This window comes from Telmatherina bonti (assembly GCF_933228915.1).
Source record: "Telmatherina bonti genome assembly, chromosome: 5".
In the NCBI taxonomy this organism is placed as follows: domain Eukaryota; kingdom Metazoa; phylum Chordata; class Actinopteri; order Atheriniformes; family Telmatherinidae; genus Telmatherina; species Telmatherina bonti.
The window spans coordinates 31,184,967-31,210,034 of record NC_136623.1 but is presented as its reverse complement, the minus strand read 5'-3'; the positions used below and the strand labels follow the sequence as shown (position 1 = coordinate 31,210,034).

Genomic DNA, 25,068 nt, shown 5'->3' with positions numbered 1-25,068 from the left:
GAATAAAAGAGAGAAGGTAGGTGGAGCCGGCAAGAGAAGTGTGCCTCACTCCCTCCCTCACTCGCTCAAACACGCTGCCTGTCTTCCATTCTGTCATTGCCATCTCGGCAGAACAGAGCCTGGTCATTCCCTGCCATTAAATGTAGTAGGGACAACCTGCGTAGTGAGGAACTTCCATTTTCTTCACTGCACCTGAAGGATCAGCAAGAAAACAAGGAAGAGACAGTAAGAAAATTAAGGCTTTGCTCTTTGAACTTTATTCAAATTGAACTGAGAAGCACATGACAGCTGGTTTTTCCTGTCGATTCCTTTAACACAATAAGAACTGAGGAATTGTAATTTCACTTATTTTGGCGTTGGACTTTTTAAAAATTATTAACTTTGAAAGAGTTAACTGACCAAAAGCACAATGGTTGCTGGAAAGCTGATGCCCATGCGGGATCTAAGAGCCATCTATGAGATCTTGTTTCGAGATGGCGTTATGGTGGCCAAGAAGGACAAAAGGCCTCAGGTCAAGCACCCTGAAGTGCAAGATGTGAGTAATCTACAAGTGATCTGTGCAATGGGCTCCCTTAAGTCTCGTGGCTATGTCAAGGAAACATTTGCTTGGAGACATTATTACTGGTACCTGACCAATGATGGCATTGTTTATCTGCGTGACTACCTCCACTTGCCCACAGAGATTATTCCAGCCTCTCTGCAGAGGATTAGGAAGCCAGTTGCCACTTTGGCCATTGCCCACCGTGCTACAAGGGTCCAATCTGTACAAGGTCCTACGTCTTATGTTCCCAAGCCGGGACGCAGGGGTGAAATGGAGAGCCAGGAAGCACTGGCCGAGCGTCAAGGTTACCGCCATAAGATGATGGGTCCTGGGGGTCGAGAGAATTTCTCTGAAAGGACTCCCAGGTTCAGGGGCTGTCCACTGTCTGCAGAACCCACCGGGCCAAAAGTGTCACTGGACGTTGGTGACCAGCATCAGCCTCTTTATAAGAGAGGAACCAGTTTCAACAATGAATTAACAATGGAAGAGAACAAGGTGAGAACAGTCACTCGTCAGAAAGCATCATATGAGAAGAGAGTGGATGTCCAAAAGGAAAGGATGCCAAGTTCTGTTCCTGCTCAGACCCCAGCTTTGAAGCAGGATGTGTCACAGACCTCTCTGACTTCAGTCCTACCATTATCTGTGGCTACAGTGGGTGCAGCTGCAGGTGTCTCAACATCAAAGATCACTAAATCTTCCTCTTCTGGAACAATCAAGGAAACAAAGAATAAAGAGAAAGTACTCGATGATCCAGCTGTCACATTGCTGTCTGATGTGCAGATCAAAGAAGAAATGGCAAAACCTGAAAGCATCGGTATCACAGCTAAAACAGAAAATGGTAAAGGGAAGCCCAAACCAGTTACAATGGAAGCTGCTCAGGAAACGTCTTCAGAGCTTACCAGCTCTACCACTTCTGTCAACACTCAGCCTGTTGCTAGTGATGTCAGCAAAAGAAATCTGAAAAAACAAAATATGTATGAGGACTCACCTAAACCCGCTGAGACAAAAGTCTCAATGTCATCAAAAACAGGAAAAGCTGCCAAAATAAGTCAGGAGACCACCAATGGCAAACACTACAGCACCACCAAGACACCAGCAGAGTCCAGTACTGCAGCTGAGGAAATCGCTCAAATTAAAGTGACTCAAGAAACAAAATATGCTGAAGTGAACTCCAAGAATCTCACAGCAAAGACAAAAACAGATCAAGTGCCTCTGAAGAAGACAACACAAAATGAATATTCAACACTTGAAATGAAAACTGTCAACGGGACTGCGGCTGCAACCCCACACAGTGCTGAGGATGCACAACCTGTCACAGTGAAAGTAACAGTGACCGAAGTGACTGCACAGCAGGAGGAAACTAGTGTAAACGTTCCTCATGTCCAACAAGAAGAAGCAGTGCTGCCAGAGGAGGTCTCTAAGGTCCCAGTACAGGGACATAAAATAGTTCATGAAGACTTCCATTCGTCTCTGTTTCTTCAAACTACTGCCAATACAGAGGGAGTTAAAGAAGCCAAACAAGTAGTTGAAGGAAGCTCAAAATCAAAGAGAAAGAAAAAGAAATCTCCAGGAGAGATATCTAAGCACATAAGTACTGAGGAACCCCCTGACTCAAAGATGGAGATGGAAAAAACCTCTAAAGTCAAGTCCCCAGAGGGGGTGGAAGTAAATAACAGCCAACCTACACCGACCATTACCTCAGAGATGTTAAATGTGTCCAGTAAGGTTGAGGCTAAATTAGAAAGTAAGACGGAACAAATAAAAGAAGTCCCTAAACAAACTGAAGGACAGCTAAAGATGGAGGTACATAAACAAGCTAAGGCCATATCAGAAGACACACCACTACAATTAGTTGCTGTCCCTGCAGTGCCCCTAGTGGATGTCCAAGTAGAAGACAAAATAGAAGTGAGCGATGTCAGCAAGATCACACAGGGACCATTATGCCCCAAGGACGAACAGAAGGCTGCATTGCCCCAAATGGAGCCTGTGAAATCTGAGGAAATGACTGTCCCCAAAGTGGAAACAGTGACAGTGCAGAAAATAAGACAAGTGGAGCTCATACAAACAAACACTAAACCTGAAGAGAAAACCCTGGAGTTCGTGCCAGAACCTCAGAAAGACACAGTTCAGACTAAATCCTCAATAAATGCAGGGGAAACTGCAAAGGAGCCCTCTAAGGGAAAGAAGAAAGGAAAAGGGAAAAAACAGGCAAAGCAGTCACCAGAGGCAGAAAGCATAAACACAAAACCTGTCTCTTTGCCTGAAACAGAAACATTGCCAATCCATGACATAACAACACCTCCTGAGACCCCAGGTCAAGACTCCCCTGTTATGGCCTCTGCTCTGACAGGAACTAAAGTTCCTCCAAAGATGACTCCTGAAAGAATGTGCAGCGAGGAAACCAGGCAGGCAGCAGCTGTGCTCTCAGCAGACAAAGGGGAGGTGGAGCCAGCACCGCTCTTTGCAGAAAAAATAAAGCGGGAGGTTCCGAAACCAGAGACATCTTCCACTGCGAGGGAAGCACCAGCAGCCGGAGAATCGGCGTCAGCAGCACCAGCACAGGCAGCTGAGGCACAGGCCAGCTCTCTCGTCAAGCAAGAGGAGCCTCCCAGGGTTGCACAGCATTCGGCCAGTCAGGCAGCAGAGTGCAGCACAGAGGAAAGGCTCTCTGTTTCTGAGGCCTTACAGCAGGAGGAAGAGAAGAAGAAGGACTTGGGAAAGGACACACCCTCTGTCACTGACACACCTATAGACCAGCCTGACCCATCTCACCTGGAGGGCACCTGTAACTCTAAAAGACCTTACACAGACGAGGCCACCATGAAGAGAAAAATTGTAGTGGTGGAAGAGATTGTTGAAGTGAAGCAGGTCCTTAGTCCTCAAGCTGTTGGGGAGCAGTCACCTCCTCCAGCTGTACAGCCTAAGGTGGAGGAAGAAGAACTGGACCTGGATGTTCTGGAAGCTATCGCAATAGAGCGAGCTCTCTTGTCAGGGACAGCGGGGGTCAAGGGGCAAGGAGCATCACCTGAGGCTGACGTGATCCACTCACTGGAGGAACCAGAGGAGAAGACATGGCCTAACTTCACTGAAGGTTTGTTTGAATACACACTAACTGACTTCCTGTCTCGTCCTAATCTATCTGTGCACGTGATGCAGTTGTGTTTTGGTACACAGCATTCCTGGAGGTATTGGAGGTCTAAGGTGGGCTACCTGATGTCAGCTCTGGTGTTGCTTCAGGCTGCATGCTGTTTACAGTATTTGATATTGTAAATAACATTTCCAATGTGTAATGGTCTTTTAGATCTCTTTTAAAGTGCTGTTTGGATGATTTGATTACAGTTTATTCCTGGAGTTTAACACGACAGAGGCTCTCTTTTGGGATGTGAGGGCGGTTTGTCGTTAGGAATAGTTTCACTATGTGGGTGAGAAAAGACCATTGGCACGTGGCTGTGATTTAATCATGTGTGTGTTAGAAGAGATAAAGGATCAGTAACAGTTTAGTAATTGTAGTCTTAACAGCATCAGATTCCACACAGGCGTGTGATTAAATTAAAGTCTTTCCCTACACATGATAATATATAGGGGGAGGGAACAGATACCGCATAATTACACCTATAAATTTTAAATAAAACTTTTCTTTTTTTTTGCAGGATTGATGACAGTTTAAGCTTCTAGTTTCTGGCCTTTTTGCATTAGTTTTATGACAAATTAAACTCCAAACTCCAAACTTATTTGTGCTTTGGGTGGAGAATATCATTTCTGTTGTGTAATGAATTAAGCTCTGGACACTGTTGAAAGAAAAGTAATCTCTGGGGTAACCTCTGAGCATTTGCCAGTGGGATTGCAGACTTGTTGTCAGTCCAACAAGGTGGGGCTGTTTGCTGAGATTCAGCCTCGCCTGTTCCCTGCAGAGGTAGTTGCGCATGAGTTAAAGCAATTCTAACCAAGTGATGGGGGTGTGGTGCTTCTGGGAGCTTGTCCACACGTTGCTTTAGAAATACTGTGTTCTTGGCTCTAGTTTACATTCTGTGGTTGTTTTTCTTCCCTCCTCAGTCTGTCCTGCATTAGAGATAAGCATACCAACTTACATACCATTATGTATGCGTAGGATATGGGAGTTATGTAGGCAGTGGGATTGCACTACGATGTGCTGTCCTCCCTTCCTGGATTGGAGAAGTAAAAGTTACAGAGTCCAGAGCAAAGTGCCACTCAGCGCTGTGCTAAGCTTAGCTGAACTGAAACTTGTATTACTCATACAAAATAGAGAATAAAGGGTCATATGACCCTCACATTTTAGGTCTGTCACAACTTCAAAAATGAAATAAGTTGTTTTGATTATATGTAAAAGAGTGTGCATGGGCGTTGCCTGCTGTGGGTGTGAGCAGTGGACAAAGTCAGGAAGTTGGAATAGGTTACTCACAGCTCTATGGGTGTGTTTGTTTGGATTCACACGTGACAGCAGATCTGGATTCAATTAGCAGCCTGGCGCTTTGATTCAATCTGTGGTACTCATCAAGGAAAAAAGTCCTTTTTGCAGTGAAAGAAAAAATTTATGAGTCACAAACACAAAAAATAAAGTTCACCATGTACTGAGCGAAGCTCACTTCACTGCTGGATTTTAATATCTATGAGAAATTGTGATTGTGACTGGCACTGGTAGTTAAAATAATTAGTTTTAACCAATATTGATTATGACCTCTGGCTGAAAAGGTTTGTTGGGTGTGTGATGTTCTGATATGGGCACAGCAGTGCACTGCTGACATCTACTGTCCATGACCAACAATCCTTTTCAGCCAGATGCCAGATGCCTCGACACAGTCAGAGGTATAAAACAAGCAAACCTCCATGTTATGCGTATTCAACGCCGTGCGATAAAACAGCTACTGTTAGTTTTTATTTCATTTGACAAAACACTTTCTGCTTTTTACCACACATATAACAGTTGGTGTTAGGTGAAGCTGAGGTTTCCACAGGTACTTGTTTTAGCATTATTATCCTCTGACTCTGGTATTCATGGCATGTTTGGTAATGAAATGCCTGTCAACCAGCTCAGTTACACCCTGCTGGATAATTACAGTTAGGTGTGCCTGATTTTGTCATGTTGCCATCCATCCATCCATCCATCTTCTGCCGCTTATCCGGGGTCAGGTCGCGGGGGCAGCAGCCTAAGCAGGGAAGCCCAGACTTCCCTCTCCCCAGCCACATTTGCCAACTCTGCGGGGGGGATCCCGAGGCGTTCCCAGGCCAGCCGAGGGATGTAATCCCTCCAGCGTGTCCTGGGTCTTCCCCGGGGTCTCCTCCCCGAGGGACGTGCCTGGAACACCTCACCAGGGAGGCGTCCAGGAGGCATCCTGACCAGATGCCCGAGCCACCTCAACTGGTTCCTCTCGATGCGAAGGAGCAGCGGCTCTACTCTGATCTCCTCCCGGATGACTGAGCTCCTCACCCTATCTCTAAGGGAGAGCCCGGCCACCCTGCGGAGGAAACTCATTTCAGCCGCCTGTATACGAGATCTCGTTCTTTCGGTCACGACCCACAGCTCATGACCATAGGTGAGGGTAGGAACGTAGATCGACTGATAAATCGAGAGCTTCGCCTTCTGGTTCAGCTCCTTCTTCACCACGACAGACCGGCGCAGAGCCCGCATTACTGCAGACGCCGCACCGATCCGTCTGTCGATCTCACGCTCCATCCTTCCCTCACTCGTGAACAAGACCCTGAGATATTTAAACTCCTCCACTTGAGGCAGGACCTGACTCCCGACCCGGAGAGGGCAATCCACCCTATTCCGGCTGAGGACCATGGTCTCAGATTTTGAGGTGCTGATTCTCATCCCAGCCGCTTCACACTCGGCCGCGAATCGCTCAAGCGAGAGCTGGAGATCACGACCAGATGAAGCCAACAGGACCACGTCATCCGCAAAAAGCAGGGACCCAATCCTGAGTCTGATCCCCTCAACCCCTCGGCTGCGCCTAGAAATTCTGTCCATATAAGTTATGAACAGAATCGGTGATAAAGGGCAGCCTTGGCGGAGTCCAACCCTCACCGGAAACGAATCCGACTTACTACCGGCAATGCGGACCAAGCTCTGACACCTGTCGTACAGGGACCGGACAGCTCGTACAAGGGGGTCCGGTACCCCATACTCCCGGAGTACCCCCCACAGGAGCCCCCGGGGTACACGGTCGAATGCCTTCTCCAGGTCCACAAAGCACATGTAGACTGGTTGGGCAAACTCCCATGCCCCCTCCAGGACCCCAGAGAGGGTATAGAGCTGGTCCACTGTTCCGCGACCAGGACGAAAACCACACTGCTCCTCCTCAATCCGGGATTCGACTATCCGGCGGACCCTCCTCTCCAGGACCCCTGAATAGACCTTACCAGGGAGGCTGAGGAGTGTGATTCCCCTGTAATTGGAGCACACCCTCCGGTCCCCCTTCTTAAAAAGGGGGACCACCACCCCAGTCTGCCAATCCAGCGGTACTGCCCCCGATGTCCACGCGATGCTGCAGAGGCGTGTCAGCCAGGACAGCCCCATAGCATCCAGAGCCTTAAGGAACTCCGGGCGGATCTCATCCACCCCCGGGGCCTTGCCGCCAAGGAGCTTTTTGACCACCTCAGCGACTTCAGCCCCAGAGATAGGAGAGTCCACCCCTGAGTCCACCAGCTCTGCTCCCTCATGGGAAGACGTGTTGGTAGGATTGAGGAGGTCTTCGAAGTATTCCCTCCACCGACCCACAACGTCCCGAGTTGAGGTCAGCAGCACCCCATCTCCACTGTACACAGTATTGATGGAGCACTGCTTCCCCCCCCGAGCCGCCGGATGGTGGACCAGAATCTCCTCGAAGCCGTCCGGAAGTCTTTCTCCATGGCCTCGCCGAACTCCTCCCATGCCCGAGTTTTTGCCTCGGCAACGGCCGAAGCCGCATGGCGCTTAGCCCGTCGGTATCCATCAGCTGCCTCCAGAGTCCCACAGGCCAAGAAGGCCCGATAGGACTCCTTCTTCAGCTTGACGGCGAAGGCCCGGCCACCAGACGCTCGCTCTCGTACCCCGCCTCCAGGCCTGGCTCCAGAGGGGGGTCCCGGTAACCCACGTCCGGGCAAGGGAACATTCATGCCCAGGTTGGTCGTCATCATAGGGGTCTATGAGCCGTGCTTGGTCTGGTCCCTCCCCTAGACACCTGTTTGCCATGGGTGACCCTACCAGGGGCATAAAGCCCCCGACAACATAGCTGCTAGGATCTTCGGGACGCACAAACCCCTCCACCACGATAAGGTGACGGCTCAGGGAGAGGTCATGTTGCCAGTCGTTTAAAAACAAGAAGAAGAAAAGCATTTAGGAAAAGTTTGACTTCTACCACAAAAATTTTGTTTTCAGCTCCGTCTCTTAAAGATGCTTTTTTTTATTTAACATTGCGTGTGACACTTGTGATTTTCAGCTGCATGGGAGCTGCAGTCAGTCCGCCATTAAACTGCAGCTTTGCAGTTTTGCTTGTTTAAACTTTGCCCAGACATGGCACCAGAGGCAGTTAATCTAATCACATCCCAGACATGTCACTGATGTCCCACATGTTTTCATCTCTGAAATTATGCCCAGTGCATACTTGTGTGATTGTTGAAGGAGCGGCGACAGCATACTGCAGCTCTGTGCCTTTCATTATGGTGGGATGTCATTTTCACGCTATGACTCACACTGGTCATTCTCAAGTCCTGGAGAATTATTCAGGAATCTGACATTTTGGTCTAAAATGAATGAAAAATGTGGGACATAAAAGCCTGAACTCTGCTCATTTATCTGCATAAGGGTTCTGCAGATCAAGTAACCTTTTGCCGCTGTTTCTGCTACTGGCCAGCTGTCATGTTTTGCCCACAACAAAGTTGGTAACCTTGGCTGCTGTATCATATCTTTTACTGCTGAAGGTTATGATATCCCTTCTAGAATTTTCTTATCATCAGCAGAACATCACGATCTGGATTTTAGAAGCTTTTACAAGCACACCAAGCAAACATGGTCAATGGAGCCATGATGTGACTGTGTGTGTGTGTGTGTGTGTGTGTGTGTATGTGTGTATGTTAGTTCTGAATGAAACTTACAGATTACAGCATCGGCTGCTTTTTTACTTAAATATATTTATTTCAAGCTGATAACAATCTGCTCACTGAAGCAGTTTGAAACCTTGAAGAGGCTGGATAAGGAGTATAATCTGAATGCTGTGATTGCACAATATGTTTGATATTAAATGTAATGTGAGGCTGTTGCAACATAACGGCTAAAAAGCCTGGAGAGTGTTGCAGAGGCACACATATGAAGCAAGACTTGACTCACCATGGACCTAACCCCAGAAACAGAGGGATCAATAACATGTGGAACATATTGAGGGTTTGGCTAAAATAGTTATGACATTAGTCATTTCCCAGCGTGCACGTTGGACTGACTAACGCATGCTCAGTTCTGTGAAACATCTGAAGTGTTGGTAGTTCATTTCCCTAAACTTTAAAAACGTATCAGTCAGTAGGTCCATCTGGGTGTTTGTCCAGCACTTGGTTTAGTTTTTCCAGAGACATCTGGCCTCCAGCATGGAGGCAGTGTGATGTTTACACAACTGAGCTTCTACCAGTCGGTTTGGGTGAAGTGAAAGACGAAATATATCCCTTGGATGGAAGAGCATCGTTGCAGTGTTTGCTATAACATGAATGACATGTTGTGTGTGTTATGTGTGTGAAGTGTCTGAGATCAGAACTTTACAAATGCTGAGAAAGTATGTTAATGGAGGAATGCCCTTCCATCCTCCTTAAATCTCCTTCAAAGTATTCCTGGTATGGACGCTTTTCATTGCGCGATAGGACTTTCATCTATTGTTTCAGTCGGAGAGGCTCTTCAGACACTTTTATCATTCCAGAGAAATTTAGCAAATTGTCAACACCGCAATTTGGAAAGCCACATGTATATTAGTGCGTTCTATATTTAAAGATTACTGAGTGTTCGTGTGATCCCAAAGCAGCAGGGGATCAACTTTGTTTGGTCCAGTTGTGCTTTGAACTTTTCTATCTCTGAACTCTTTGTGAGATGGTCTGATTCACTAAATATCCCATCAGTGTTAGCTCTCAGCTTTCATATTTACTGTTGTTACTATTTCTGTCCTGCTGGTGCTTTCCCCTCTCAGTCACTCTGAACTTGTCCTGTTTAACTTTTGTCATTTAAATGTAGACATCCAGTAAGAACCTTATTGTTTGTTTATTTCTTTAAGAAAAATGAATGATTAAAAGGTGTGCACCAGAATGAATGCTAACAGGTGTGTAATAGTGTTTTCTGTGTGTGATCACACTTCATCTTGTGTTGTGTATCAGTGAGGAGATGTGTGTTGCGTCATTTCTTCCTTAATGATGAGTCTGCATGTGTGTATGCTGACATGATGTCCAACAGATGACTCTGACATTTAATAATCATATTATACTTCAGCTCTAACTTGAGTTCTTATTACTGGCTGTGACTTATCAGAGAATTATTAAAGGATAGGGAGATGGGAAGGGGGAGAAGGGGGGTCCTGCTTAATTCTGGGGGCTGAGTGTAGCCAAGTGACCTGGTAGAGTACTTCCATCAGTTTCTAAGTGTGACGCTGTGTGATCAACTGGCTCTGTGGGATATTTATAGCTGTCAGACAGTTCCAACGCTCTCCCCCAACCCCCGCTCCTGGCTGCCCGCCCCTCTTAGCCCTCTGTGCCCCTCACTCTTGCCCCATTCCCCAGGCTCGGTGTGTTGTCCCTCCTCCCCTGACCAAGGGAGAGCAAGCTGACAGATCCAAGCAGCAGGCGCAGCCTGTCAAAATTTAAGACAAGGGAGAAACAGTTCAACGCAAACAAGCTGGAGCCTCCCCTGTCCTCCTCATTCCTCCTCTTCCAGCTCTCTTTTTCTTCATCTTTGCCCTCCTCTTCTTCTCTATACGCTTCTTAGATGAAGGTCATACCTGGTAGGTGACTGGAGTGGAATTGCCGTGTCATGTTCGTCTGTGTTTAACTGTGTTTGTCTGCCTGGCTGTTGACTGTCGGCGTGTTTTTGGCAAACACACTGTGTGAAGTCTTGTTGTGATCCCTAACAGTGCGTACACTCACACCAACAGGGCAGGCACACACGTTCACATTCAACAAATGGCAACTCCTGCATCACTGTGTCCTGTCCACAGTGTTACTGACTGGAATCAATGGTACATCTGGTTGCTTTCTATTTTTTGTTTTATGTGTTGGTATGTTGATGGAATTGGGGGAGGGCAGGGATCGGGTGGTGATAACCTCCTGTTACCTCCTCTTCAGACATCTGATGATTGGCAGTCACCAGTGATTTATTAATGCATTTTATTCAGATCTTTTTATGTGTTTTGTATATATGTGTGTGTATGTTTGTGAGTGAGAAAGAAAGACAGCCGTGTGTGTCTGTCTGGCTATTTCAGATCACCATTAAATTGTGACCAACTGCTCTCATCCTGATGTCACTTTGTTGTTTCTATTGAAACTACTGGTGAGGTTTTATTACACCACCCCTGCATGTGTTCTATCAGACATGATTATACTCCCCAGAAACTGTTTATAAGCCAAAGCTGTAGGCATTAACATGAAGTAGTTGTTGAATTCAAACAGAACAAGGGACAGATAATGTGTCAGATAATCAGTAAAATCTTTTTTTTTTCTTCCTTTTTTATCAAACAGATCATTATTTATGTTGGATTTGAACTGGAACATCATGTGATAGGATCAGTCCAGCTGAGTTTCTTCCAGCAATGCTCACATACTGACATTTTGACCATTGAGTACCCAGTGAGTGCTCTGACTACCAGCATCTCAGAAGTTGATCTCCGCTTTTGTGATGCTGCCAGAGAAGTAAAATGTGTCCACTAACAGAGAGATGTTCATAAAAACAGCTGCCAGAGTATTCAGAACCACGTTTGCAGATGCTCTCCATAATCCAGGTGCCTCTAGGACCACAGTGTGTCATAATGACACCTACAAATCACACCTGCTCTATCTATGTAGTTTAAAGGGTTAAAAAAAAAAAGCAGAACTACCAAGGGGCTTTTAGTAAACCCTTCAGGGTGGGAAAAATAGTTGTCTTTTTTTTTTTTTTATTGCGTGCCACGCCCCTCCCATACCACTCTCCCCACTCCCATTGAGGCCCACCTGTCACGACAGCCTGTACTCAACTCCTCATCCCCTCTTACCTTATTGCTATTTCCACCCATACAAATGCCTGCAATTCCCCCTAAAGACCCATTCTCATTCCCCCTAAAGACCCATTCTCCCTGCCCTGGCGGTTTTACCATAAATCACTCCAATTTTCTTTCTGATTTCTTTTTTGTTGCAAAAAAAAGAAAAAGAAAAAAAAAGATGCAGGATATTAAAGCAACATCAGAAAGAAAGGTTAAATAAGCAGTAAAGACAAGTTCTTGGATGCTACAAGGATCCTTATCTTCCTCTAACAGATCAGTAAATACAGATTTATCAGCCATTAAACACTGGCTCAGAAATATTTCCGTATGAATCAGTTTGTCTGCGTGTTTTCGGAGCGTTCACCTTAGTTTTATTGCTCTCAGTTATGATCTGCAGAGGCCACATTACTAACGCTGCCAAACCCATGCACAGCTTCATGTGTGGCATGTTTACCTCCTGCATTGGTCATGTGCAACCTTGAAAGATTTCAGCCATTCTCCACAGTGACCAGTCAGATGAGCCAACAGACCTTAACGTGCCAGTTTTTTCTCTGCCATGTTGCTGCAAGCGGCTGTTTGTCCTTCCGTGCAGCCATAAAGAGATTAGTTCCCATTACTCTTAAAACACTTGGCTCATGTTGCAGTTTCTCTTATGGCCCCTCTCCATCATGTTTGTCTGATAAGAGTTCATAGACGATAAAGCAGTCCTGGTTTCACTCTCCTGAATTTATTTGCACTGATTTTCTTTTGTTGTACTTCAGAGGGCTGATATAAAAATACTTTTGTTAGGGTCCTTCACAGACTGGTCAGTCATGTTTAGTTGTACATAAAAGGTCCCTGTGTGTATGTGTGTGTTTGTTTGCTTGTCTTTAGTAGGTTCCCTAATGGGTTGGAACACCTGCTAGGTTGGAGGCACAGCAAGTCCCTTACCAGGCTGACAGCCTTTGAAACCAACAAAAAAGATTTAGTGGCAGCAGACTCATTAATCTCTTATTGTTTGACCCTGAATAAAAAAAAATTAAAAAAAAGGTTTGTGTCCACAGTGTGGGTTTCTGCAGATGTTGCATTCTAATACTGAAAAATAATGTGTTTCATCCTATTACTTTTGTTTTGGTTAGTGCAGTTCACCCTTATTTAAGAGAAGTTCTATAAAGTATCCAAACAATGCAGTATTTTTGTCTTTTTAAGATAATAGCGTGATTGTGTAAAGAATGCATCACTTATTCACATTTGACTTCCTGTAATATTCAGTCTCTCATCCTTCCTGCTCACGTTTTATCGTTGGAGATATGGAAGAGGCAATGCAGCTGTTGTCTCTATAGTCCAGGCTGATCATGGGGACTTAGCTGTCCCACTCTCACTGACCACCATCCTGCATGATGACAGCTCTGACCTCTATCCACTCACTAGCTCCTTGTCTTGAGCTGTCACTTATTATAGCAGTGGGGGCAAACACTATGCTAATGGGACCTCATCTATTTCATGTTCAGCTTCTGGCCAGATGCAGCAAAGCAGTGGTTCACAACCAGGTGTCCCCCAATGTCAACAGGAGTCCCTGAGGCTTTGACTGTTCATACAGTGTGATTTAGATTAGGGCCATGTCCCATGTTGGGGCGTCCACTGCATTTTTATTTTTTTTGTTATGTCAGATGGGTCTTCATGGGAAATAGGTTGGGAACCACTACAGTAGACCATGCTGGATTGAGTGTGTAGAGTGGGAAACGTGGATGCTAACGTTCCCCTATCCCGATAACCATGTTGGAATGGTGTCATCTGAAAGGTCATGACAAAGGGGCGCAGCTGAGTGAAACTGTAAATACTCTGTGTCACACACAAGGTGCATCCCTCTGCGCTCTCCCGCGAAGTTTTGACCTTTAAGTTGTGTGTTTTCTCTTCATCAGACTGCCTGAATCGGCACATCTAACCCCGCGGGGCCCCACAGCATTTACTGAAGGGTTTCCTCCTGTTAAAACTTTACGTGCTTCAGCATCATGATGTCTGACTTTACACTTGCACTGAGTGACGAGTGTTTTAGAACAAGGCTGTTAATGAGATGATAAACTGCTTTGCATAACTGGTCCGTCAGAGATTTTCATACCCAGTATCCTCATGCATAACAGGTGGCTCGGAGCTAAAGAAAGCGCTCGACACAGCCGTCTTAAACAGGGGCTGAAACTAGAGAATCTGTTATTTTACAGCATAAGTAAAGTATAAAGCGCTGTTTGACATGCTAAGGGTAGAGATAAATGTTGGTCCCACAGAGCTGATTGGACCACGATGGTTGATTCCTGGCTCTGGGTGTTCCTCTGGCCTGGTCTATGGAAAAGCCAGCATTCTTCCTGGAAACAGAAGTCCCGCTCTGGAACAATCCAGCTACTGCTTACTGTACTCTGTGTGTGTCTGTTTTTCCAGGATTGGTTAAAATAAAAAAATTAAAAAAAACTTCTAGATGGCTTACACACCACTGTGGGCCCTGCAGAGGAACAAATGGGCATTATTCATTACATAAACAATGAACATATGCCTTTGGGTCTCTTAAAAACCCCCAAGGTGGGTTTTGGATTCAGTTTCCATCTCCTAAGAGACTAGAGAGCAGCACCAGTGCCCCATGGGGACTGTTCATGTAAAGCGGACTTATTTGAGCCGCAGTGGGATGTTTTAAAACATCACATCTGGTTCTGAGCTGTGAGTTTTTGCATACCCCCGGTGACCCCGTTTAAAAGATTGTCTTGGTTGTAGCAAGAGTGTACAGTTACATCTCATGTGGGATTTTTATCACAAGGATGAGAAAATGGTCATGTTTACTTTTATTCCTCCACAATTCATTCATTTTGTTTGTGATTGATGTTTTCTGATCTTCTCTGGTCCAAACACCTAAACGCTTTACAGAAAAGACAAAGGTTTAAATAAAAAATACAAAACTGAACAGTGTAGAGTTCAGTCCCTATTCGACTAGAACCAGATATATATACCGTGGCTGCTTAAAACCTTAACTCCATTTACCGCATAAGAAATGAGTCAAACTAGTTCTGTTTTCCACTGTAAAACATGCAGTACATCTTGTTAGCTAGAGATTGCACGACACATTAAATCCAGTTTATCTGGCTGGATGGTTCAATTCACTTCCTATCACTGTAATGATGACCAGACACAACTGTATAAGAATCAGCTGTTTTGCATCAGGTGTGTATAGATTGTCCTGGTAGCTGTTTTCATGTGTTGTCGAGTGTCTGAACTCTACTGTCTGACTCTTCAGCTCATGAGCACATTTACTCCTTCACACACAGGTGTGGTACCCTCTCCACATCTTAAAGTCGACTTCTCGTCACACTATTACACACAGAGCTTAATCAAGGTCTGATCATAGCCGGGTCAGGTATCAGAAAGCCGTCACAGGTGTCGGGACCTGCAGACAAACCACTCCAACTTTTCAGCCAAGCAGATTTGGAATAGATACACTTGGTGATGATTAATTAATGAAGCACATTTATCTGATCTTAGTACTGGTAATGAGCATGTGATATTCTTATCTTGTTCTTTTTTTCCCTTTTATTCCTTCTTCATGACCTGATAACTAAAAACTTTTGAATGCAGCTGTACCTTTTAAGATTTTGGAAAATAGGTTAATTCAATGCAAAGTTATGAATCTGATTAGAAAATTGTGTTCTTGGTTTAAATTATCAATTTTTTCTGTACATCATTTTCTACCATTAATGATTTTTGTTGAGAGCAAAAGCGGAAAATCAGAGGCTGCATGTGTGGTCCAGGACCGTAGTTGTTCTGTAAAATGAGAGGGCGTCATATTCAGCGTACTTTCCCTTTTAAATGTGATTTAAGAATAGCTCAGCTGTGCTGTCGTAAACCTCTACATCATATAGATCGCATGTCAACCAGAGTGGTGTGTTTCTTCTGTAGACTCACAGATTTTAACACAGACAGGTTTTATCATTAGAAGCTTTATTGTATTCACACAGTTTATTATTTCACAAGTCATGGAGCTGAAAGCACCTCTGGTTCAAAGAATCTCAGATAAAAAGCCTTCCAGACAAAAAAAAAAAAAAAATCCTTATTTTATAAGAAACTGATCTTTGTTGCTTTGGGGCCATTTTAACCTGCAAAGCAGTGTAACAAGAGTCAGACATGCCCTCAGGCTGTCCTGTTTCGCCCTTCATGACATGTATGGGCTTAAAAGGAAAAACACTGGCAGATTTGATGAATACTGCTAATGACGCTCAGACTTGGCAAAGAGTAATTTTAGATAAGAGTGTAAAGTGTCACACTCCTGTCTCCAGTTTTACCTTTTATAATGGTTAATGTTGAACAGGAATGTATCTGCGGATGACTTGATGGCTTTGTTAGACCTTTGCTCTGACTGGAAAAAAGCAGCAGATGAAAAAGTTTCAGAATGATCATGCAACATTTTTGTTGCTTATTGTTTATAATAGCATGGTAATGTGCTGGAACAATATGCTACTATGGTTATGGAGTAAAAAAAAATAAACATGCACTGTAAGCAACAAAGGGAATAGTTGAATTACCTGTCTGTTATCTTTCGTTTTGTTCATATATGAGAAGGGCAGGGCACAGTATCTGCCGGCCGTCTATCAGAAAGTTGTTTGTCTTTCTTCGCTTCACACCAGCTGGTGCGGGTAGTCTGGACAACAAAGGTCACTGTGGGATTTTGTCAGTGTTTGTATCAGAATTACCATGGAGGATGTTGGGAACTTGGAGCTGCTGACTTATTTGCCTGTGATAAGCTCATACGGAGAGCGACTGCGACACTTGCACACTAAGATGTGCTGTGAAGGTGAGTCGTGAGACCGTGGGGAGGAGCTTCTATACTGGGTCACTGTCTTGTTATACAGCAGGTGTAGTTGCATCACACAGTTTTCATTAGCATCAAACTGTCACTAAAGGCGAGTCGCAACACATTTTACACTAAACTTTAGTTTCTTCAAAGGCTGCTTTGAAGTTGAAGTGTTACATAGATATTTGGCTTTATGTAATTTAATACATTTTTTCATTCATTAAATCTGTTTGCATATTTGATGCTGCATCTAATCATTTTATTTATAGATTTTCTGCGAGCCAGTGTTTTGTGGAAAAAGCCACAAAACTGCAACTAAATGAGTTTATTTATACATTTTTACTTAAATCATTTTTGTTGCTTTTTTGTAATGAAAATTCCTATCCAACATTATCTCAATGTTATTTTTTCTAGAAAAGACAAAGTAAATTTTGCCCTTAATATTAGAAATCACCTACTTCAAAACTCTGCTTAATAGATTTTTGTTAGTGCTTAGCGATGATTAAAATATTTAATCGCGATTAATTGCATGAAATTTTGCGGTAAATTGTGTTTTATTGCATGTTTGTGTGGAATGTTGTTTTCCTTTAAACGTATTTAAAATGCTGTAACTTTTAGTTTGCAATCATTAAACAAACAAACAGCTTTGAACAGTTTTCTCTTTACAAAGCAACAGTAAAATAGTTGTTGTAAATATATCTCCAGATATTATTGTTCTGAAATCAAATATTTATGTTAAGTATGAACATTTCAAAACTTATTCAAAAGGTGACAAGTCAGCAGGATGAATTTAATGCTGTGTGAGGCTGTCTTCCTTCTAAACACAGAGCTGACAATATCTGATGAATTTCCTGCCGTCAGCATTAAGATAATGAACAACTTTAATTAATTGATGCATCAGTGTGTTAATGCAACAACGTGCCCAGCCCTATTTTTTTGACATGACTGGAATCTTTACACCATCTCACCTCCTCTTTCGTCATTGGCATTCTCCCATTTATTTGGTTTTTTTTTTCCTTCCGCATCTCACTTCATTTAAATTTCAGCTTCCTTAAATTCCTAAATTCCTTAAATTTCAGGTGGAAACGTGTTCATTGGAAATGTAGTGATAGCGCTGCCAGGTCAGATAACCAGACTGATATGCCAAACTGGCCTGCAAGTTTTCATTTCACCCCACTGTTAGGATGAGGGGCAGCCCATTGTTTTAGCTCTGACGCTGGGACTTTAGATTCAGTCTACAGTGTGCCAACAGGAGGAAACATGGCAAATGGGAACAGATTGACTGGTTTCATAAAGAGAACAAGTCAACCAACCCAGTTTGTCCTGGTAGCAGTTGACGTCCAAGGTAGAGGGTCCAGTACATGATTAGTGGTTCAGGTGTTAGTCTATAAAGACAATTCTTTCAAAAAACAGATCAAACTAAACTGGTTTTCATGGAATACTTTTACAAGTTCTGGCAGCCCACCCCAGTCATCAAACAGCAGAGAGTCATTAAATAAACGGGGGAGGTGCATCACCTTCCTGATGATGAGATTGAAGCTTCAGGGTATCATGATGATGTCTCAATACGTCCACACCACATATTGTCTCTTTATGAAACCATTGTTAAACATTTGGAAACAAAACATTACAATCCTCCATTTCTCCTAACACCAAAATACCTTTTAACCCTCATTTGACTGGTTGGGGGGCAACTAAATATTGAACTGGGATTATATTTAACTTTCAAATGGAGGAATCAGAAACAGGTTATGCTTCTGAAAGCACGTTAAATTATAGACTCTGAGGAATATTCCACTGAGCTGTTGTTGCGGTGACAGTGATTAAAGGCTGAGCCAACAATTATCTTAGACAGTTCATATTCTGACTCTCACCCAGAGCTTTGCAACACCTGTATTTGGATGAAGGTGGGGACACCATAACTGTGGAATTTACACAAAAGTCAAGCAGTAAAGTGTAGTAACATGATGAAAGATAGGAAACGATAAGCATGCGACTAGCTGGAGGTTATCGCTGGTAAAGTTGTATACGGCTCATTACATAAAGCACAACAACTCTGTAAAATCTCACTTCACTAAGCGATCTTTATCACTTTTCTTACAGCATTATCGTCCTTACTTGGCTGCAGTGAAAGTGGTTGTAAATTCTGAAAATGATAACTGTTGCTGAAATGATCCATATCTGACAAGTATGGCTGATCATGCTGTAGTATTTAATATAGATTTAAACTGTTTTTATATCTTTGATGGCATCTTTCCAGAACATGGCTGGCCTTTGCCATTACTTAAATCACAATTCTCTCTGCAGTTTACTGAGCTCCAACGGGCATATCAGTAACGCATAGGCTGTTGTTGCCATGGGATACATTTGTGTTTATCCATAAGTTAATTTTTTTTCAGGCTGTCATGTGTTCACATCATAAATTACTCTGTAAAACTGCAGGCATCCAGACATCAGCTGCACATCCAAGTTTTTGGGTATTTAATCTGAAGAAAGTTTTGACAGCATTTTATTTTCTCATTTAATGGTAAAAAAAAAATACAATCTGACTTTTTCAAAATGATCAATTTAGTGTGATTTCTTTTCTGGAGATTTGTGTTTCAAAGATGATCCCAGATCTTCCGGAGCTGCTTGGGTGTGGTTGTATACTCCGTCGCCATCTGGTGGTAAAAAGGTTTTCCTGCAACGTGTCAGTGGTGAAGAATGTGCCAAGTACTGTGTTTTCCTTTCTACATGGAATCGGTCAGCTATGGGAGACTCCTCCGTCTCTGTGGCTAAAAATACAGCCATGAATAAGAGTCAGTCACAGTTACCGCTGAAGCACATGCTGCTTTCTGTTTATGGATGTTGTCATAGAAACATCTCTCAAGTTCCCATTTTTTTCCACATTTGCATGGCTGTTTGGCAAGTGTTAAAGGTGAGACAGCATATGGAAATACCACATGTCATGATGATAAATCAGTAGGTCACATGGAAAATGTGTGCTCAAAGTGTGTTAGCAATGAGGACAAATAAACCCAAATTATTTTAAAATCCTTTTTTTTTTTTTTTTTTTTTTTTTTGCTTACATCAAATCCCAGCAGCTTTGTTAAATATAGGAGTCAAATGAGTCTTCAGCCTAACTGGAAAACCTTGTGAAGCACCGCAGAATTACTGAGTCAATTATAGTGAATAAACGTGCAATAACCACATTAGAGTAGGAAAAAAAAAAGCTTTTTCAAAATGTATCTAAACATATCAAAACATACTCTTGTTAGTAACAGAACATTAAAAGTACAGACTGAAATTTCCTGGTTTACTTTATAAAATAAGTTTTTGCAACTTAAGACATTTGGCATTCCTTCGTGGTATAAACTTTGCTCCAAATCCAACAGAATACAATCATACTTTTGTCTTATGTTCCTTTATGGACACCAGAAAGCAGATTACACTGACATATTACATGGTAATAAATGTTAAATATCCCCAAAAATTGTTGGTACTTTTTATTTTACTTTTGTTAAAAAGACAAATAAAAACCTCATATTACAAAATAAAAAGAGAAAAAATTAAATTAAATTAAAAAAAAAAAAAAACCCTATCCGAACATTTTTTTAATGGGTTCAGTCTGTATGTGTTAAGCATCAATTTGAAGATCTGAAACCCAGCACCATACGTTCTTGTTTCCTCCAGCAGAGGGAGACAGTGGTTGTGCTCTTTGCCAGTCACCCTGCAGCTCACTGGGCTACGTCCTCATCCCAGTGCTACATTTGGGCACCTCTCAAATCAAACATTAGCAACTGACACAAGCCCAGATGTGGGACTTTCCACAGAGTCCTCTTAAGCTCAGCACTGCTCTATTTTAAAACTCAGCTGCCATGGCTAATCTAAGTGTCTGTTGAGTCGAAGTTAAACTGGGTTTTCATCTGCATTGTTGGATGTAATTCTCATGGCATCATCTGAAGTCAGCCGTCAGGCTGCAGACCCACGAGAACTGGACAGAATGTCACAGCACAGCTATGACAAATATGTTGGTGATCATAGTTAATATTAAGACACCCCATTGTGTAACTGTTTATCGTATCCCTGTCCCGAGACATTAGCTGGACTCTATATAGTCAAGCATGTTATTAATTTACATGAATAAATCATTAACAACTCAGTGGATCATTTTGCAGATGGCTCAATAGATAATTAATTTCGAACAGAAATACATTTCATACCTGCTGTCTTAGTCATGGTTTCACCATTTTAACAGATTTATATGTAATGGTGTGGAGCAGTGCTCTTATTATCTTTGCTTGACTGGTAAATAGGCAGAACTTGATTTGTTTCTTAACCGTCTGAGATGTTATTTCAGAGCAATCTTCTGTTTTTTTTTTTTTTTGTCATAGCAGTTTGTTGTGTTTTTCATGGATTGCTACCTCTGAAAGGCTTGTGTTGTCAGGAGCATGTTTTAACATGCAGTTTAAACTGTTTTTTTTATCAGTATGCAGCTCAGCCTTCAGGTGGACGGTCACACTGCGATGGATCCTCACAGGAACTCACAAGTGGCGTAACAGAAATACGGCGCAACCTGTGCTGTGATGTAGATAACAACTTCACTTGTCCTCTTTATCTTTATAAAAGGACTGATGATGTAATCATGGGTGTGTTTGGGCTGTTCTCACTTTATCAGCATTATTCATTTAAGGAGTGGTGACACGTTGCTCATGCAAACTCCTCCATTTCCACCTGAATTTTCCAGTGTTTACTAGTAACAATATGAAAAATTGGAGAGAAGATGCAGTAAGAACAGGGGAGCTTATATGCAAGGATAAATCCTCTCTGTCTTCAGCTTTTTCATGCTTTACAAAGAAAGGTGCTTCCCAGCCTCCTTCTTTCTAAACCTCTCTTAAAAACCATAATGACACATTCTTCGAATTCTTTTGTCCTCTACTTTGTTTGCTTCTTTGATCCTAAGTACTTAAATATGTGTTGTTTCAGGTCCTCAGTGGCTGCAGCTTATCCATGTTCATCTTCATAAACAGATGCAGAGTTACTTATACTCATGTTATCTTTGTGTAGATTTGTCTTTATATAAGAGTCAAGTATTTTTAAAGCAGTTAGGAGAAGTATTATTGTTGCTGTTGTCAGATTGTTGTGCAGCTGGATTGTTTTATAATCTCACCACTATTTTATCAAGAAACAATCTGGTGGAATTCATAACAGCGGCACAGCCGAGTGATTATGGCACACATGGTGCAACATGTTTGTGTATCGAGGCTGATTTGTTTTGTTTAATTTTTCAGTATGGTGAAAAGAAACTATAAAAAGATGCTTTATGGCACTGTGGGTTTCCATCCATGATGTTAGTGGTTCCCCCTGTTTATTGTAATTATATCTTATAATGTTACAGGGTATTGTATGGTTACAAGACTGAGGGGCTACTTGCATCTCGGTGGTTCTGTATGGCTGAATTTAGGCACAGTAGTAATGCCAGCATCCGTTCAGAATGAATGGGCAGGTTTGTCTTTGACTGACTGCATTTGCAGCAAAACAGTCACGTTAGGTCACGACACTCACAAAGCTTGTTTAGTTAATTTGCAATAAATATCTGAATATTTTTGGAAGCATTTAGTCTCCAAGCAAGTAATTCTCAAAAAATAAAATGATTTTATGACTTTAAAAAAACATTAATGGAAATCTGTAATATGTTCTTGGGCTTACAAATATTGGTACAAAATGTTAATCATTTTAAACAATTAAATCCAAATCTACTCTGAATATAACCAAACATGGATTTTTTTTTTTTTTTTTTTTTTTTTTTTTTTTATCTTTAAGAGTAAATTAATTTAATAAAGACAATGAAGAGGAGGAAAAAAACAAACAAAACAAATCAGAAAAAAAGAAATCAAATTTAAAACTTGTCGTTAAAAAAAAAGACTTTCTCCCATTATTTTCCCTGTGCTCCTTCAGCCAGAGCGTTCCATCTGGTTTTGATGAAACCATGATGAGGGAGCAGAGTAATAAGCATGTTGAGAACTTAATGATATGTCTACTTTTTGGAGGATGGATCTCATGACTAAGATGTTCCGCACTCTCTGCACCGTTGCCATTTCAGTCCCCTTCTAGTGTTTTCTCATGAGGTTTAGAAAGAAAAGCTGAAGCAGGCGTTGGTAACGGATCCAACGCCAAAGTGAGAGAAAAAAAGCAACCCTCTGCTGTTGCTTTTTCTAACATTCACAAATCAAGAGACTTTTTGCTATTTTTATTAAAAAAAAAAACCTGAAAAATAATAAATATTCCACTGGAATGATTGTAAGTAAAATACTTCATTTAGTTAATTGTCTTTTTTTTTTTAGCGATTTTGTATTTTGGTACAATTCTTTTCCTCTTTCTGACTTGATTGTTTTACCAACATACCACACCTTAATTCCACTGCTTGCCTGGACATTTTAAATTACAAAGGTGTGCCTCAAAATTTGCAAAGCTAGCTGAAAATGAGTCAACACAGGCACTTGTGCACATACACTACACACAAACACACACACGCTTTCAAGTCTCCACAAACTCACTTTGAATGATGAATCGTGTGTCATCGTGTTCACACAGGTTGTGTTATTAACATGCTCAGTAAAAAGTGAAATGTTTTTCTGAACCCTGTGAAGGTGATATGAGAATGGGGGGAGTTATTCACCTCAAGGCTGGAGGCGTAGGGTGTATCAGAGGATATGCTCATGCCTCCAGCATGTGAAGGGAGGGGCTCTGTGAAAGTTAACCCCAAGTCATCGATAATGAAGCCATCATCGGGTCGTTGCTTTGCTGTTTTAGCTCACTTTGGATGCTCAATGTCAGAAATCTCAGTATATAAGTGGCATTACAAAATCATTTTCAGACTAGATACAGATCTTTTGGGTTTTTTTTAAAGCAGAATTTGGCTGCACTGTTTTTATGTCACATTTTCTACCATAGTTACTTAAAGCTGGCTGTGTTTACAGCTAACATTAGTAACATGGAGGGACTTCAGCCACAACCTGAACATTTGTCTTTCATGAAAAGTGATGTGACATGTAAGTAACAGTTGGACTTACAGTATATGTCCAGTGTCAAACGAAAAATAATAAGTACACACACATGCACACTCATAAGCAATTATGTTATACATTCAGTATGTCAAAGTATGTTAGCAGCCCCTCCCAACACTGCCAGCCCCCATCATTTTCCCCTTTTTGATGACGAAAGTGAAATGCTGAAGGAATGCTGTGACTAAGTTATTATTGACCCAGTATGGAAGTGTGTGTTTGTGTGTGACTGGTGGTTGTGTGACAATTTTCTGTATCTTTCACTCTTGGACATAATGTACTTTGTCATTTAATATATTTTATAGGAAAAAGAAAATAAACTTTGACTTTTATGAGTTTTTATGTTGCCGTGCAGCTCATCTTGAGCTTGTATTTTCTTGCACAAGCTATTAAGAGATACCCACAGGTTGCCACACCTTGTCCTTCCCCGCCACTCCTTTTTCTCCTCATAGTGCACGAGGAAGGGGTGGGTCTTCCACACACTATCACCACTAAATACACAGTTACACATTGCACACAAGGACAGGCCCAGACTTCATAGCCAAGAGGCACCATTTGCTATGAAAGGAACTGAGCGGTAAAAAGGAAAAGAGAGAGAGAGAGAGAGAGAAAGAAGGGCAGAGCCGAACCCAATGAGGGAGTGAGAAGGTTAAGAGAGGACAGAAAGAGAGAAAAATCATAGGTTCGTGAAGCGCTTTGTGACCACAGGACTGCACACTCTGGGACACACTGAGGCCCAAAGACACAGACAGAAGCAAGAGCAGTTCTCATCAAGAAGACAACCAGAAAAGATCATTTACCATCAGGATTATTATTCAGTGACTTGATAAACAGTAAGAATGACCACTCAGCAGCAGAGGTACAGGAACTTCTCCACTGACAGCCTTGGCAGAGAAAGGATGCCCTCAGATGAAGCTTATTACCAAGGGATGCTAAAGGCTACGGATGGCAGGAAAGGTACCAGTATAGCCGCAGCTGATGGAAATTACCTTATTTTCAAACCTTGATCTTGATCTGGTTGTTGCTACACACACAAGAAGCCACTGGGCAAGAACTGAGTGTTTCCAGGAAGAAGTCAGAGAAGTGTTTTAGTCCACATGAGATGATTGAAATGGTTGAGTTGAGGCTTGATTGTTAAACTTGATAAACATAAAACTGTTTTTGTCATGTTTTAGATCATTATGTTACCATGGTTACACTTTCTCTGACAGGTCCATCCTGGCATGGACCTGAAGGAGGATTCCTTTCTTTGTATTGGTCAGCAAAGTTAATTCACACGTATTGTATTAAAACCATTAAGTGTTTTGGGGTGAGTGAGTCATTGTAGCTACAGTCTGGGTTCAGTTGCTACCAGGATGAATGATTCATTCATTTCCTTTTTTCATTCAAGTTGTTCCTCTTTTTCCCAGAAACTTCTCAGATTGACTTGAAATCTAGAAGCATTTTTCCTACAACTGGGCTGATGTGCATTATAATGAA

General features: G+C 42.4%; 1 protein-coding gene across 16 annotated transcripts in view; it reads left to right on the top strand.

Annotated features, from left to right (window-relative positions):
* plecb (plectin b) overlaps nucleotides 1-25,068 on the top strand; it is a 115,013-nt gene that overhangs the window by 47,889 nt on the left and 42,056 nt on the right. For 8 of the 16 annotated variants that reach the window (XM_079240600.1, XM_079240598.1, XM_079240599.1 and 5 more), the window contains exon 1: nucleotides 144-3,632. The exons of 6 other annotated variants lie outside the window; for them this stretch is intronic. In XM_079240600.1, coding sequence (XP_079096726.1) covers nucleotides 410-3,632 — 3,223 coding nt within the window. In that variant the 5' untranslated portion in view covers nucleotides 144-409. Of the gene's footprint in view, nucleotides 1-143; nucleotides 3,633-10,312; nucleotides 10,510-25,068 lie in introns of those variants that run through there. 2 more of the 16 variants (XM_079240593.1, XM_079240592.1) reach the window with 1 other exon arrangement.